This window comes from Zootoca vivipara, chromosome 3 (genome assembly GCF_963506605.1).
Source record: "Zootoca vivipara chromosome 3, rZooViv1.1, whole genome shotgun sequence".
Lineage (NCBI taxonomy): Eukaryota > Metazoa > Chordata > Lepidosauria > Squamata > Lacertidae > Zootoca > Zootoca vivipara.
This window is the reverse complement of record NC_083278.1, coordinates 80,228,939-80,245,583: the sequence shown is the minus strand read 5'-3', so window position 1 is coordinate 80,245,583 and position 16,645 is coordinate 80,228,939. Positions and strand designations below refer to the sequence as shown.

General features: G+C 39.3%; 1 protein-coding gene across 3 annotated transcripts in view; it reads left to right on the top strand.

Annotated features, from left to right (window-relative positions):
- Nucleotides 1–16,645, top strand: part of STRN (striatin) — a 58,933-nt gene that overhangs the window by 20,194 nt on the left and 22,094 nt on the right. The window contains exons 6-10 of one of the 3 annotated variants that reach the window (XM_035108286.2): nt 4,217–4,352; nt 4,790–4,925; nt 8,615–8,725; nt 12,635–12,721; nt 13,249–13,392. In XM_035108286.2, the coding sequence (XP_034964177.1) occupies nt 4,217–4,352; nt 4,790–4,925; nt 8,615–8,725; nt 12,635–12,721; nt 13,249–13,392 (614 nt within the window). The remainder of the gene's footprint in view (nt 1–4,216; nt 4,353–4,789; nt 4,926–8,614; nt 8,726–12,634; nt 12,722–13,248; nt 13,393–16,645) is intronic. The other 2 variants (XM_035108288.2, XM_060272900.1) reach the window with 2 other exon arrangements.

Genomic DNA, 16,645 nt, shown 5'->3' with positions numbered 1-16,645 from the left:
TTGGGGAGTCCGGATTGGGTCTGTGCCGAGCGAATTGCCCTCGGGACGCCCTTCCCGAGGTTCTAAGGGGCGCAGCGTTGCTCTCGCTGCCCTCCCCACTCCTAGCAGAGACGGGCCGTCTCGGAGACGAGACGAAACCCCGCCGATCGACGCTGGCGCTGAACCCGGAAGCCAAATACCAGAACTTGTTAAAGGATCTTGCAGTAATAGTAATGTTAGTTTTAAAGTTTTCTGTTCTAGAAAGCTGAGACTGATTTTTTTAAGCTTACATTTTAAGATTAGGGTTGTGCCAGGTATTTTCCAGTTCATACTAACATGCCCAAGGACTAGCGCTTTGCATATATTATTTTCATTTATCTATTTGATTCTGTTTATAAATCACTTCCCATAAATATGTCAGAACCCTTCACAATGAGAACTTCAACAATGAAACTAATTAAAAATGAATTCTGTATATATAAAAAAATTCAAATCTGATACAGACTGGGATTAAAACCTTGAAAAAGGAAGGTCTTCAACAGGCTCCAGAAGAAGATAGTGTCTCTCTGTTGTGTAACGGGAGGCAGTTTCCAAAGAGTAGGTGCTACCACTCTGAAGACCCAGTTCCAGACTTCCGGCTGTTATTTGCTGCCTGAGGTTCAGCTAAAACAAAATAACTTGCATGAGCTGAAAACACTTCCAGTTGCCCAAGGGGTGACATAGGTTTCTGCTGATCTCATCCACCCTGGCCAATAGCTGCAGATTCTTGTACGATATGAAGTGTGCTCTGAGGTCACAAGATGCTGCACAGGCAGGAGGAAGTAGGAAAGCCACTTTCTTTGAGCAGAACATTAGGGTTCTATATTGCTATTTTAGTGCTTTTTTTCCTTATTACTGCCACTTGATGTTCCTGGGACTGACCAAAAGCCAGTCAAGAATCATGTTGTAAATGAGATGACATCACTTAGCCAATCAGATTTAGCTGCATTGCAGCATCAGAAAGCCAATTCAAAGTGAAGATCATGTTTCCTGATCTCACATGGAATGGTCTTAGTGATGACATCATGCGACAGTTAGATTTGGCTTTGTGACATCACAAAGTCGATTAGCTGAATGCCAGAAAGGGTGCGCTTGTTCATAGCATTATTGGAAATATTAATGAGCACTTAGGCTTATAAATTGATTTAAAGCACAAATAATAAAAGTTGTAGCTGTATCAGAGTCTCTTCCACATTCATGCCCTTTCTGATGTTTTAGGGATTCTGCTGTTGTGCTGTCTCTACTCTCCACCTCAAGTCTTCATCTGACAAAGAAACTATAGAATTGAAATCCTTTTTAAAATTTTTGAGATAAGACCTAAGGAAGGTGTATAGAAAAGATGTAACAAGCCCTTTTCTGTGTAAATCATAAGTACTGTATGTAATAGAAGAATAAGTGTACATGTCATATAGTTATTACTTTTAAAAGATAAACCTTATGATACTTCTTGGATTTTGCTGTGTGATGTTATCTGATTTTCAGTATTAAGGTTCTGCACATTGTGATATTTCTGTTTATCTGGGCAGTAAACTTTAGCAGCATTTTAAAAGAATTTTGCATTAATCAATATTGTGATATTTGCATTATTTGTTGGGCAGTGTTATAAAAGAATTCAGAATGTGTTCATCACTTGAGACTTGTATGGGACAGTGAATATCATTTCTTTAGCAAGATTTTCGCTTTAACAGTGTTAGAATGATTACTGTTGCTTCATGTCCACCATTTATGCATACCTGCCAGTGTGTAAAGTCTGCATAAAGTGGAGAACAGGATCACTTTGTGTGCACCTATCACTTCCATAGACTGCCTTGTGTTCACATAGAAATCTTTACCTAAACTCAACTTCATATGTATGTGGGCCTCATCGGCATTATCCTTACCCCTAATATTATGTGTGTAGGGTTGCATGTGCATAAATCCCATTTAAATGTTATATCCAATTCATAGGTTCCAAGTAGACATAACTTAGGGGCAGGCAGCTATTATAAGAATTTTCTGCCACCACATCTCTGAAAAAGGTTATACAGTTTTGTAATGTTTCTACAACAGAAGGCAACTTGTTTTATGACGTTTATAGGACACACAATAGCAAAGTTCTCTGGGTGGCTTACAGTTAAATCCGAATGTATGTTTCCAGAACCTTTGAGACAAATTGGGCTGCAATCTTATGCACTTTTGAGCATCAGCTCCATTGAATACTTCTGAATAAACACACATAGGATTGCACTATTAATATATTGACAAACATGCATGGGATTTTTTAAATTGAAATTTCAGATTTTAAAAATTGTAGCCTTGCTAACTTTCCTTTCCTTTTTTCTATACCCTGACTGACATGGCATTAATTATGACCTGGCCCATTTTCCTTGTTTTACTGCCTTTTGTTACATAATGAAAAATTGCTTGTCTGCACTGCCTTGGTTACCCACACAGCCTCCTAGTATGCTTGAGGCTAGATTTTAAATGAAAATGCAGCATAGAAATAATAACAAATCCTCTCTCATTTTAGTGTTTAACTAGTAATTGGAATCAAGTGACGGGTTACATTAGAGAGGCTTGTAGCTTGAAACTGTGCACATTTAAGAACAAAATAACAAACTCTGGATCCAGCAGTGTTATATTCTCAACTTTCTTCATAGTTTTAGACAAAGAAATAATACAACTATCTGGATAAGAGAAAATGTATTTAATAGTTACCAAGTGAATGAAGAAAACAGCAATTAGCTTCTTTAGGAAAACCTGCAGAAAGTATTAGTAAAGCTAGGTGTTTGGGGAGCTGTAGTTGCAGCTTCATTTATTTTATTCTTGTCCAAGAAGGTCCCCCTCACCGTGTGTTGAGAATCTTGAAACCCAGCAAGTTCTGCTTCTTCTTCTTTTTTTAAAAAAACAACACTCCCCCACCACTGTCCCAAGTAGTAATCTAGAAACTTGAGGTTTAAGCACCGAACTATATCAGTGAAGACATTACTTTCTAATCTCAAGAAAAAAGAAGACAATTTCAGGTATCAATGTGAGAATTGTGATATTGCTGATTAGTAGTAGTTGGCTAGGCTGTTGAAATGTTGTGGATTCATATATGCTCACATTCAAAAGTGCTTGTGGTGCTGTGTGTGGTGCTGTGTGCGTGTGTTTTCTTCTAAATGTGGATAATTTCAAAGTTTCACTTTTCACAGTATTTACTCAAGTGGAGTCCATGTTAAATGAAGTGTGGTAAATAAATTTAAAGAGTTTGGATCAAGAGGTAGCCTTCTGCAGACGGAAGAGCTGACAACATAGTGGAGGCTGCTATTCACAGAAAGAGGAAGAGGGAATTCTAACTTCCTAAGCACATTTTTAGGGGCACCAGTGGACTCTGCTCATGCGATCTCTGGATCCAGCCCAGAATGTAATAAAAGGCCCCTTCATCGTCATTTTTCATGGGAATAGCTGTTTAAGTCTTATTCAAGACTAACAAATTCATTATGTCACAAGCTTTTGTGAACTCCAGTTGCTTGAACTGCAATCCTAAGTAGACTGAGGAGTGTGTATGTGTATGTATGTACACAGACACAGACACACACACGTAAAAGAAAATAGGGAAAGCTGGAGTTAAGTGGTAATGAAACACATTAATTGTTGAGTAATCAACCAATTGCTGCTGTGGTGAAGTATCACTGCATATTTTGCATACATTTAAGTTTTAATTGAATAATCGGAATATACAATTTATATTTCACTGTAATTTAACTCAAAACATTTGCAGTTTTTTCCTTTGCTTGTGTGTGTATACCTTCAAAACAAGAGTTATTCTTTGTGCATTGAATTGAGTGGACTGTAGTCTATAAAAGAGTGTGTACTGTCATTTTTTTTAGTCTTGATGGTGCCATGAGACTCATTCTAGTTTTTGTCGTGCACCACAATATACATTTATGAATTTGAAACTGAAGTTCCAGTAGCACACAGAGAGAGATCGCTTGGACTAATGATAAAACTCTTTCAAACCAATGCTGTGTATGGATGCCAAATTTTTATTGTTGTAAATGTTTGGTTTTATTATGAAAATAAATAAGAACATTTATATATAAAAAAGAAAATGCAGATCCAGTGGAGAATGATATCATTTCCCTTATATTTTTAGGTGTGTTTGGCTTTGTTAAACATAATGAAGATAGAAAAACAGACAAAATAACCCTTTGCTGCTATTTTAATTTTTATCTAGGAAACCAGATTTGACAGACTCTGCTTCGCTGCTAGAGACATTTAAATTCCTTGAAAATGCTGCAGCAGAATTTAGTGATGAGGACGAAGATGATGATATTGATGGAAGAGAGAGAACAATCATGGACACTTCAACGGTGGGCTGAGAACTCTTAATCATAGAACAAGACTTTCTGTTATGGGATCTTAAAAATCATGATATGGCATATATTCCAATCCTTATGTGTGAGCAAGTGCAAGGATTTAATCGTGGCACATTTTTGCAAGTCAGTCTGATAAATAGTATTCTAGTACTGTATTGCTACCTCCTGTCCAATTAAAAGAAGCCTAGCTTGGCCTCCTCCTCTACATTTGTATGATGCAAGTACAAATTACACATGGCTTTGATTAAATTAGATTAAATTTCCTAGTGTCCTACAGATTATATAGTACATTAGTATTTAAGTTAGATCTAAAATGAACAGTGATGTATATATTCTACTCTTCTGTTCACCCCCCTCCCCCTGCTAGAGTGCAGGGATATGTAGAAATAACATAGACAAAAATGTTTAATTTCATTTTCTGTCCTTCATAGATTGTGAGGAAAAGGGTGATATCAGATAGCAGTGAAGACAGAGATACTGAAGAGGCCTTGAAGGAGTTTGATTTCTTGGCTACATCCGATGAAGGAGATGGAGAGTCAAGAAGTTCAGGAGACGGCACAGACTGGGGTAAGGAAGTAGAAAGGAATTCTTCAGAAATGCAGGAACTTGGTTAAATGGGAAAAAAATTATAGCGGTTGTAATATTGTTAAGGATATGCTGCTGTAGCTCTGGGGTGACCCAAGTCCTGCCAGATCCTCCCCACCTTTATATTTTATCTAGATAGAATAAATAACTTTATTGAAGCTATTATTTTCTATTAATAGTTTGAGTTAGTTGTAAGGTGTAACTTTTAAAACTCTATTCTGTAAGGAAATTGGCTATTCTTTTGGGATGCCACTAAAACATTATACAAAACCTTCTAACTCCTTAGGAACATGACAAGATACAGTGTCTTAGCCATGCAATGCTACGGAAACTGGCTATAGAGGTAACCCAGTAGGAGAACGCTATCATGACTTTATGTGTTTCATTGGTTGTCCAAGAGTGAAACAACTCTTGGTCCAATCTCATTACATAAGAAACGACCAAGACATAGACCAACTCCACTTCTTGATACTTCTCAGCGTTAAAGCCCTTGGGCCAGAATAAGCCCCACAGACTCTGCTTTGGCATTGGCTTCATGACTTCAAGTAGTGAAATGATAGAGTAAAAAAATAGAATAAAATGGCAGACAATTTGAGCCTGTGTCAGGGCAAAGTGGCAAGATGGGAGTCTGACATACAGTGTCGGGGCTTCCCATTCCTTCTGAAGCCAGTTTCATATGTTGCGTTCACTTTCATTCTCCGTACTCCCTTTGCCTACTAGACCAAGATTTATTTTTAAGAATGTATAAAATGCTTAATATAGAATATCTGTGAGTGGTGAACAAGAGGACACAAGAATAAATAATATAAGATCAATCAAATCAAAGCTATGAAGCATAATTCAGCTTCTTTTGTAGATTGTAACTCTGCAAACTCAAAATACAACTGGGGAAGACCAGAGTAATAAGAGAAGTTTTCAGCAGGTGTCTAAAATGCAGAATATCTGTCTCCTATCTCCTTACATGTCAGTTGTTATATACATTATTTTTACTTGGCACTTCCTTGATGGCATCCTTGATGGCATTTCACTTCTTCCAGAGTGGCCAAATACAAATAATTTGAAACGGGATTGAAATGGTGCCTTTGCCTTTACAATCTGTTTCTGAAGAGTCCATCATACTAACCCATTTCCTGCAGATATTCTTGTAATCCTTTATAAACTCATACTTATCCATATTTACTGTTCCTCTGAGGCAGTGTGTGTGTGTGTGTGTGTGTGTGTGTGTGTGTGAGAGAGAGAGAGAGAGAGAGGGAGACGTTTCTTTACTTGGGAGCTATCCTCCCTGTCTGATACTCCAGTTGCTTCACTCTTAGCCAGTTTCTGTTGCAGTCATGATGGTTTGGTCCTTCTTATCCGGCATTGTTGTTGTAAACTCTGCACCTGTTCCTACTTTATTAGCTACTTGCTTCCTGACGATCACTTTTTGCTTAGTTTCCCAGCCTTTGTAACCGCCATTTGCTGAACTTCCTCTGCTCCATCCTGTCCACATCTGGCTATGTTTTGTTTTTCTTTCTCCCACACCTGTTCAAATGGCATAGGTTGAATCCATCACACCTTATGCTCCACTGACTCTGGCAGCCCAATCACATGCATGCTTTACCTGGAGGAAGTCCCACCAAATTCTGTGGGGCTTAATCCTAGGTAAGTATGCATATGCTATGGACGTGAAATCTGAGAGCTGGATACTGTTGTGCATCAGTATTCAGAAATGGAAGAAAGAAAACATCTGAGTCATCTGTATACGGTAGTTTATTAGAGCAAGATTTGCCTCCTGTGACAAACAGACTTTAAAAACAAAACGAAACGCTGGAACGGGTTACTTTTCAAAAAGCCACTTGAATGGATTTTTAAATGTGTTATCACAGGTGATGTATAACCAGAGGTAAAAACATGTTAGGACAGGTCAGAATTCAATTTCTACACAATATCTGGGGTTATGTGTAATTATAGCAGCTCCCTTTTCCTTGTGACCCTCCCAAAAAGGTAGCAACAGGTGGAATGCCATTTCATAAGATCTACAGGGGTAGCAGCAGTGTTGGGCACCTGACACGAACACAGTCAGGTGGTTGGCACCAGGGACATGAAACACAAACAATCTATACCTTTTTATTGGCTTCCTGCTGATGAGAATAAAGAATAATAATAATTGGGAGGGGGTGTTGGTTTTTGTTATTATGTTATGCATTTTTGTGTTTTTATTATGTAAACTGCCCTGTGATCCTTGGGTGAAGGGTGGTATAGAAATTTTAATGATGATGATGATAATGATGATGTTACAATGCTCCATGTTGGCTTCATTGTGATACAGACAATTTTGTATAAGCAGATGGCAAGTTGCAAAATTATTCTGAAGTTCAGACTGCACTTGGAAAACAGTTCCCAAAATGCTGTGTTACATGTCATTACAGAACGTACATTGAAGTGTGCTTTCAGATGGAATCCTTTGCAAGTGTTAAGCATGCTCACTTGGCTTATGCGACACCAGCATGACATATGAAAATGTGCCAAGTCCTGTGGTAGACTTTGCTGCTCTGAATTGACTTGCAGGATCAGTAATGTGGCACTCTCCAAATCGGTTATTAAACGAACCTAATATTAGATGATACCTCTGGGCTTAAAGTACCTTCATTCCACTTGCTTTCTCATGTTACACTAGTTGGGAGGTGCTTGTCATTTTGATGCAGCCTAATATTAAGCCTTGGTGTAAAGTGTGGTTTGTGGAACCATGAGCTGTACAGGACCACTGGGTTGTGTGCCTTCTGCTATCTATAGCTGGTGTAAAATGTCATAATTTGAACTGTATGAATGAGACCAGGTTATTCTTACAGCTCTTGAACACCATTATTTTCTTACTAAATAATCTAAGTAATTTATTTTTATCTATGTTGTGCAACATTAGAGAGACCCAGTCAAAAGTAAGTGGGTATTCAAAGACTCAAGTAACATAGACAGTGAAGACTGAAAGAGGAAATGTTTGAAGTGATTACCAATTACATTAAAAATGAAGTATTTTCACTCAGAATGAATAAAGGGTTGGGATCAGAAAGTGGCTATTACTAACACCAACCCCCAATTACTTTTTTGAAGACTTCTGAACAAGTGAAGTAGAAGGGCACTTGGGATCAAATGAGCTGTGGTGGAGCCAGCTTTCATATTTTGGCTCAGTCCACATGTAAAGCGGAGAGGGGTGGGTGGATCTTATTTTTAACAGTACAAGCTGTGCAGCGAGGGGGGGGCACTGAACTTTCCCCCCACTCTCTGCAGTCAGTTGCTCTAGCAGCTTTTATCCTATTTCTGACTCTGATAACAGCAGTGAGCCGAGAACAGAGAAAAGGAGCTGGAACAACACTGAGGGAAGGCATGGCATTGAGTGGGGAAGCGTTCAAGGCTCTTCTCCTGTTGCTCTGCTAAACAACACTCCCCCTTCCTCACCCATATGAACAAGGTGAACATGCGAAAAGAAGCACATACCTTTTGCATCTAGTTTGGCCTTCAACTGCAGCACTGTTTATTGTTGCCTTACAAAAAACCCCAAACGTATAGATCAGCAACCTCTGCCGCCTTCAGTGCAAAATAAACAAATTACTTATAGATCAGCAGCTGCTGCCTTCTTCAGTATCAAATAAATAAATGACATAAAGAGGATGTTTCATTTGTTTTACTTTGTCTAGAAAAGGAAGACCAGTGTCTCATGCCTGAAGCCTGGAATGTGGACCAGGGAGTAATAACCAAACTGAAGGAACAATACAAAAAGGAGCGCAAGGGGAAAAAGGGGGTGAAGAGTAAGTGGAAAACATTGCACCTTAAAATTCATAAATTCCTGCCTCTTTTCACTTCACCAATACTATCTTTCTTTCAATGTTTTCCTCAAACTACTTACTCTTTTACTTTGCTGCTCCTGACTGCTTTCCTGTTCACAGTTACCAGGGGTGGAAATTAATGATACTTAAAATCCAGAGGTGTTGGGGTCATTGCTTTTATCCATTTGGATAAAGTATGGGGGGGAATGCTTTTAAAATATTAAATATTTAATTTTTGGCTACCATAAAACACTTCTTGTTAAGGTTTGTCCAAACCAGTCCATTTTTGCCTGACTTAGAGACCATAGAGGCTGTAGTTGATTGTCTGATCTCTCCTGGTTTGTATTTCTGGGAATCTTTGTGCGGAACTTAATGCTTCAGTAAATGATTGCTAATCATTCCATCTAATTTTTGAAGTTAGTTTAGTCTGTGCGTGCACCCTGTCATTTACAGTGGGCAATGCAACTTGGTTCAGGAGAACCATTCAGCTATTTCCATGTACCCAAGGATTTGGGTTTGCATTTGTTTTTACTGAACAGCCTTCCCCAATGCTACCTGGCAAAATGCTTTTGTAACTGAGGGAGACTGAAAAATGTTTTTGGACTAACCTGATCCCATCACTCGGTACATTCAACTGTTTATTTCCCTTTGGCAGCCCTGAGACAACTCCTTCCAAACAAAGCAAACAGCTTTGTATGAAGTTATAAACTTTGCCATCCAGTGGAAATACCTCATTTCCCCCCGCCCCCCAGCACACCTGAGAAGTTAGGGTGTGTATATAGGAGGGTGTACAGTGCATATATTTAGCAGTAGTTGTTTTTTTAAAAAAAGAAATGATATAGTTCTGGGAGGAGGAGAGGATATGGATGTACTGGAAACCTGTAAAGAGCAGCTCATGAGACAAGCAGACAGATAACTGAATCTTTGGTCTGGACATCCTCTTAACTAGAAGTGAAAGATAAAAGCAAATTAATTTCTACCCTTGTTTCTATGTAATGTTTGCTACATGCAATTCATGCTATCCTCATAATTTGAATGCAGGGCTCGAAATGGGGGAGGGGAGGGGGAATCTTAACAGGCTTTTAGTAATGTCAGTAAGTCCTCATCAAACTTCACCTAATTTGGTTGAGTGCTATTTTTATACCAGGCAAACAATTGGATCAGTATTTGAAGTTTAATTTCTAGCCCTGTGTGTCATACTTCCTTTCTGTGTTACATCTCTTACAATATAAATCCATTACGTAGAAGATGTGCGCTCAAAATGTGCAATGCAACCCTTTTGGATGTTTAATATGGAAACCCTAGGTTTATATGTCATAAACAGCAGTTGTATTCTGAAAATTTGGGTAGCAATTATATGGAACAAATGCACACAGAAATCAAGATTTACAAAATAAAATGTAAGATGCTTAATTTTTAATGTTAGTCTTTGCAAAATTGATTTTAAAATTACAGTATTAGCTTTCCCCATTATTCTTGGGGAGGACTTTGCTAAATGCTAGCTTTCAGCATGTTGCAGAGGCTTTTGGTCTGTGCAGCCTTGTGGTGTTAGCACTGTTAAGATAATAGAATAGATAATTTTTCAGCTAAAAAGATTATGATTGGATCACAGTACCAAATTTTGGTAGTGTTAAAATGTATTTAGTGATTACTTGTGGGCCTAATGGCAAAAGGCATGATAGAGTCTGAAATTTGGGTGAATATACTTGGTATATTCCTCTATTTTGTTGCTCAAATTGGAATACTCATTCATTATGCATTTACAAACCTGAGAGAAAGTCCTCTTTACAGCAGCTATTTCTTCTGTGTTTACTATGGTAAACTCTAAAATATGATACCTGGCAAATTACCTGTATTTCCCCTAGATGCAGGTCTCCCTCCTTGAATTTTTTGAGAGTGCTTTACTGAAGCATAACCACTTCATTGATTCCCTGTATTCTATATATGAGTATTGAAAAGATGGAAGTGGATAATCCTATTTATTAAGTTTTTTGGTTATGGAGAAATGCTTCAGCAGCAATAACGCAAGTAACTTGTCCCAGTCACCTTGCAAACCATTCTTTCAAAATGCTGTACATTGTGTATTCCTGCTCCAAAACATAATTTAAGGGTTAGCCACTTTTCTGGGACAATGTCCAGATCTCCTGGCAGCCTGCCACATTCTGTTTTGTTTTCAAACCCTAAGGCTTCTGCCAGCCCACCCAGTTCAGCTAAGGCAGGCATCCCCAAACTTCGGCCCTCCAGATGTTTTGGACTACAATTCCCATCTTCCCCGACCACTGGTCCTGTTAGCTAGGGATCATGGGAGTTGTAGGCCAAAACATCTGGAGGGCCGCAGTTTGGGGGTGCCTGAGCTAAGGAGACTGAGACAGGATTTACTCTGGCTGAATGAAGTCCTATCCACTGATCCTAAGGCCTACTTCAGGGGTATTCATTCTCCTGTTCATCAGTGTTAGCCCATAGTAAGGGGATATGCTCTTGCCTTAGTCATTGCTACAGGATCTAGTAATTCAAGTTCTTTACTAGATTCCCCATTGTGAGGTTTGACAAATTGCTTTCCCCTTTTCCATACATTCCTCGCCACCCAAAAAAATCTCAGAATTTGGGACTCACTACAAGCTTGTTAAATGTTGAGACTCATGCATAGAACATGGATGGATACGTGGTCTGAATATCATAGGTAGCATAGACCACAGGAGTTTATGGCACTTTGCATTAGAGCATGGGCCTCTGCAACTCGGCATGCTGAATCCAGCCCACTAGCAACATAGGCTGGAGCTACATTGATCTGTAAAACCATTAATTAAAAATAACGTTATATAGCAATCAATCCATTTTTCCATTGCCGGCTACTCGCAGCTCTGCAGCGCCCCCTAGTGTCACATTTTTATAACACATTTTTAACGTTATAACCTACCAGTGTAGGTTAGTCCCTAGTGTAGCCTGCCAGAGGCTCTCATTTTAAAACTATTTTTTGCTCCCTACCTGAGACTACAAGAACTGAGGTGGGGGCTGCCAAATGCCAGGCAGATCATGGTTGGTGGAATGTGTTTCATTTGGTGAGTAGCAAACTGTTGATCAGGATGAGATAAAACTAAAACACAGGACTGCATGAAGGTGGTGCTCAGTAGAGTGGCACACCTAGCAGAAAATAAATAAATTTTTAAATTTGAGATGAAACATTTGTTTTGACTGGAAATTATTATGTGTATAAGCGAATTGGGTTTTAAAACCATGCCACTATTCTTTCTGAACTAAAGAGCTAAATGTTTAAACAAGAGTAATGGATGAAAGAATGGAATTTGCTTTCCCCTCTCCCAGCTTTCCCTGATATGAAAAATAACTGGTTATGAATCTTAATTAAATGAAATCAAGTAGCTTTTTGCCATTACAGAAATTAAGCATCTGCTCAGGGCCAACACTCTTGGAAGATGCATCAGTTATACATAATCTAGAATAGTTTGTAACTGTGATAAATCAGTATTATTTGGTGACAGAAAGGTTAAAAGTGGAAATCTAGGGGCATGAATGTTCAGCTGTAAAGCATATATAACTTTTAATGAATGTGCACACCTATAGAATTTTGTATATTTGCAGACAAGCACTTCTGTTATAGTCTTGCAAAATTCTGAATTGTTTGTCTGAAACAAATACCAGTCGTTACAAATTGTTGTTATTATTATGGCAGGATTTAGACCGAATAATTTGAGGAAAGTGCTGTGATTTTGCAAGGCTGTTGTAAAAAAGTCCTTGTGAAGTGTGCTAAGTTCAGACCTGTCTTAGAATACACTTTAAGGTGACTAGAAATAGTTGTATTATTTAGTAGATTAGGAAAAACGGTTATGGACTGTGGGTAAGATATTTTCCCATTCTTAATTAAACTTACAACAGGAAAAACTACCGAAGATATGTTTCAGCCTCAGTCCTATATAAAACAGTCAAAACAGGGATGTGGGAAAATGATGGAGCAAAATGCAGGTAAGTTTTGAGAAGGGCATTGGGTTTTCACCACATGTAGTTTCAGGAAGAACAAAACCAGCGACTCTTGCTTGATTGTTTTTGTTTTTCAATTTTTTAAAAAGTAACTGTCATTGTTTAGATTGTGGCACAGTCACAGTCCTGCACAATTTTGTGAAAGTTTGAAAATTTGTGCAAAAAAATTAATTCACAAGTGTTACAGTCTTTGGAAAAATAAAATTGATTTTTGTTTTATTTGCTGTCACTTGGATGCATTTTACATTTCTCAAGCAAGTCCATGCAGTGAACAGAATTGTGTGTGCAAAACCTCAGTTTTCATCACTTCCTTCTTAAAGCACTTCATTTCATGCCATAAATTTAGTTACTGGTGGAAGTAGGAATCATTATTTGACTCAAGTTCATCTTTTTCTTTTGCTATAAATAGCACTCATTGTCATTATTGTTGGTGCAACATGTTAGTTAATAGTAACACTACTTTTATTAATGTTTGCAAAACCTTTTCCCCACATTTTGTTGTTTTTGGCCAGGGCCCAACAGGTCAAAACTACAAGATATGCTTGCTAACTTGAGAGATGTTGATGATCTGCCTGGATTACAACAGTCAGCCATGTCTCTCACCAGATCCAGTACTTCACGGCTTATTGAACAAGAAATCAATAGAACAGATGAAGGTGAGGGCTCTGTGTGTGTGTGTGTGTGTGTGTGTGTGTGTGTGTGTGTGTGTGTAGGGGGTGCATTAGAGCTATTGCTTGAGAAAAGCGAGGCCTGCCAGACCTCTCCATTTTGGCCAAACGACACCCTTTGGGGCCCTAAATTGAAAGGGTGTTTTGCAGGCACCTTTGATGGGTTGATCAAGTGGTGCTTGCAAAATAGGGCTTTGAAAGGTGCTTCTGAAGGCCTCTGCAGTCACCTGACATCATTGTAGCATTCAGGCCTGACAGGTCTGATGGCTGGGGAAAATAACAACCTGACATTTTTGGCCAAAAAGGGTCCCTACTCCTGAATTAAAGGAATCTGAACTAGTTGATACTTGAGCTTTTGCCTATTATTCTGTCAGCTTTGTATATGTGTTCTGAAGTGAAGATGATTTTTAGATGATGTGTGTTGTAGCAAGCATAACCTTACAAGAAGTATCCTTCCAGTAGCACCTTAGAGACCAACTAAGTTGGTCTCTAAGGTGCTACTGGAAAGATTTTCTTTTGACTACGTCAGACCAACATGGCTACCTACCTGTAACTTACAAGAAGTAATAATCCTTCCTTTGTGAAAACAAAGGGGAAATCACAGGATGGAGCTTCCTACCTGTATCTTTTATAATTATTTGTATTACAAATACATATGCTATACATTTCTCTTTAAAAAGAAATCTCCCCCAATCTGTTGTCCGAATATTTGGGGGCATCTTTTTAGCTGATCAAATGTTCTTAACCAGGTACTCCAACTAATCAGTTGATTAAATGCACCATCCTTTCTTTGTATACATACTAGCAAACTTCCTTGCTTGCAAATCTGCTGTTGTGCATGATAATTCTTCTGAGTAAAGTGCCCTGGGAAAATCCCAAGACTACTATGTCCTGAAAATTTTAACTTTGCTAGCAATTTTTCAAGCACATGGCGAATTATAGAACCAATGCTTAATGCACCTTACCAATACATAAAGCAGGAGTGGATTGGTGGTAGATCTGGATCTACTGGAAGCTCTGGATGATTAGAAGCAGAGTGACAAGGATTCTGACTAGTAATGGCAACAAAATGACCTCCTTAAGTTATCCTGCTTGAATGAAGAAAATTGGAGGCAAGGAGTATATTAGAAGAAAGGAAGGAAGGCGGGTGGGTGGGTGAAGAGAAGCAAGCAGCCAGGAATAGATTTTTGTGTGGAAGGACTGTGAGCTTACATAAGTTTTGGTGCTCAGAATAAATGTTTGGATTCAGAAGACTTTAATTCTAAGGGCTTATCTTTTGCACCAGTCTCTAGTTGATAGATATTGGAGGGAAAATTAGGCAAGTCCTGAAAACCTGAAGACAGTTCCCCTTGGCTTATATAAAAACGTCACCATTCCACTGTCAACAAGCTAAAAAATTGGTTTTCTTTAACATGTCTTCCAAGAAAACCCTTTTGATTTCATGTTAAACTTAACCTTGCTAAGTTTAAGGGGCAGTTTACACTTGATGAGTATCTCCTGACCAGCATTCAAATGAAGGTACCATTTGTGTAGACCGGCATGTCCCCATGGGGGCTTTCCATTTCTGTTATTGTGGGTGACACTTTTTGAGAGGCTGCAGTGCAGTTGCAGAAGTTGCAGCTGATTCTGCCTCAGAGATAATAGTGCCTCCAACTTGAACGCTGCCAGATACTGGCCCTGAAATCTCTCAGTTGCCAATTGCAAAGCCAACTCTAGTCGTGAACTGGATCCAACTTCCTCTGTTCAAAATTGCTGTCTAGGCATATTTATAAATAGAAAATATGTATTTGTCATGTAATGGCTACTAGTCTGATTAAAACAGCTTCTGCTGGCTGCATTTTAAGAAGTGGATGTAACACACTACATAGAACAAGTGCAACAGAACGATCAACAGCCCCCACATGCTTAAAATATATGCTTTGAAAGACAAAATGTTACTTAACAACACTTTGACAAGTGGGGGGAAATCTCCTTTTGCTTGGAACATTTTTTTTCCATCCCACGTTGGGTTCACTGCTAGAAAGACCTAGGTGGTAGCTTTTCCACGATTGCTCAGTTGGATAAATGAACCCCCTGGGTGTCTTGAGCTTTCAGTCTCAGCATTGCTTTGACCTTCACACAATTGGGCTGAAGGCTACCTTCAATTTTTGAATGGGTGTTTGATGTTTTGACAAACTTTATGGCAAGATTTAGTGCTTTTACAGGTGACCCCCCCCCCCGCCCGCTGCCATGTGCTGTTTTTACTGTGTTGCATTTTCCTAGCATTCAGAATGCAATATTTTTATTTTTATGAAAATATTACCGGTATGAATGTGACCCACCCCCTTTTCAGCCCCATTGAATTTTGGGCTGAATATTTCATTCTCCCATTGGAATCAATGGGACTACCTGAAAACATAAGAGTGAACTTGGATCAGGCCCATCTAGTCCAGCACTCCGGTCTCACAGTGGCCAACCAGATGCTCCAAAGGATGCTTACAAGCAGAACCTGAGCACAGCACTCATCCTACCTGCGATGCAACTGGTATGCAGAGGGTGTGGTGAAACTTAGCCTCTGTGGCTAGTAGTCACTGATAGCCTTTTCCTCTATGAACTTGTCTAATCTTTTCAAGTCATCAGAATTAGAGTGGCCACCCCTGGCTCTTATAGGAGTGGGTTCCATAGTTTAATAATAATAATAATAATAATAATAATAATAATAATAATAATAATAATAATAATAATAATTTATTTGTACCCCGTCCATCTGACTGGGTTGCCCCAGCCACTCTGGGCGACTTCCAGCATATATAAAAACATAATAAAACATTACACCTTAAACAGCTTCACTATACAGGCCTGTCTTCAGATGTTTCCTAAAAGTCATATAATTTCTCATCTCCTTGACATCTGAAAGGAGGGCATTCCACAGGGTGGGCCGAACGATGGAGGTGGAGATGCTCCTTCAGGTATACAGGGCCAAGACCATTTAGGGCAGGGGTCCCCAGACTTACCGCGCGGCGGGCCGGAGGGCAGGGGAGTGCGCGCGCAGCGGGCCGGAGGGCGGGGGAGTGCGCGCCCGTGCGCATGCGCACACGCACACGGTCGGGAAAAATCGCCGAAAATCGCTTGTGCGCATGCGTATGGGCCTCCCCCAACCCGGAAGTGCATCGGAAATGACCTCTTCTGGGTCGGGAGAGGCCCATACGCATGCGCACAAAGGATTTTCGGCGATTTTTTGCCGATTTTTAAGATCGTCGCT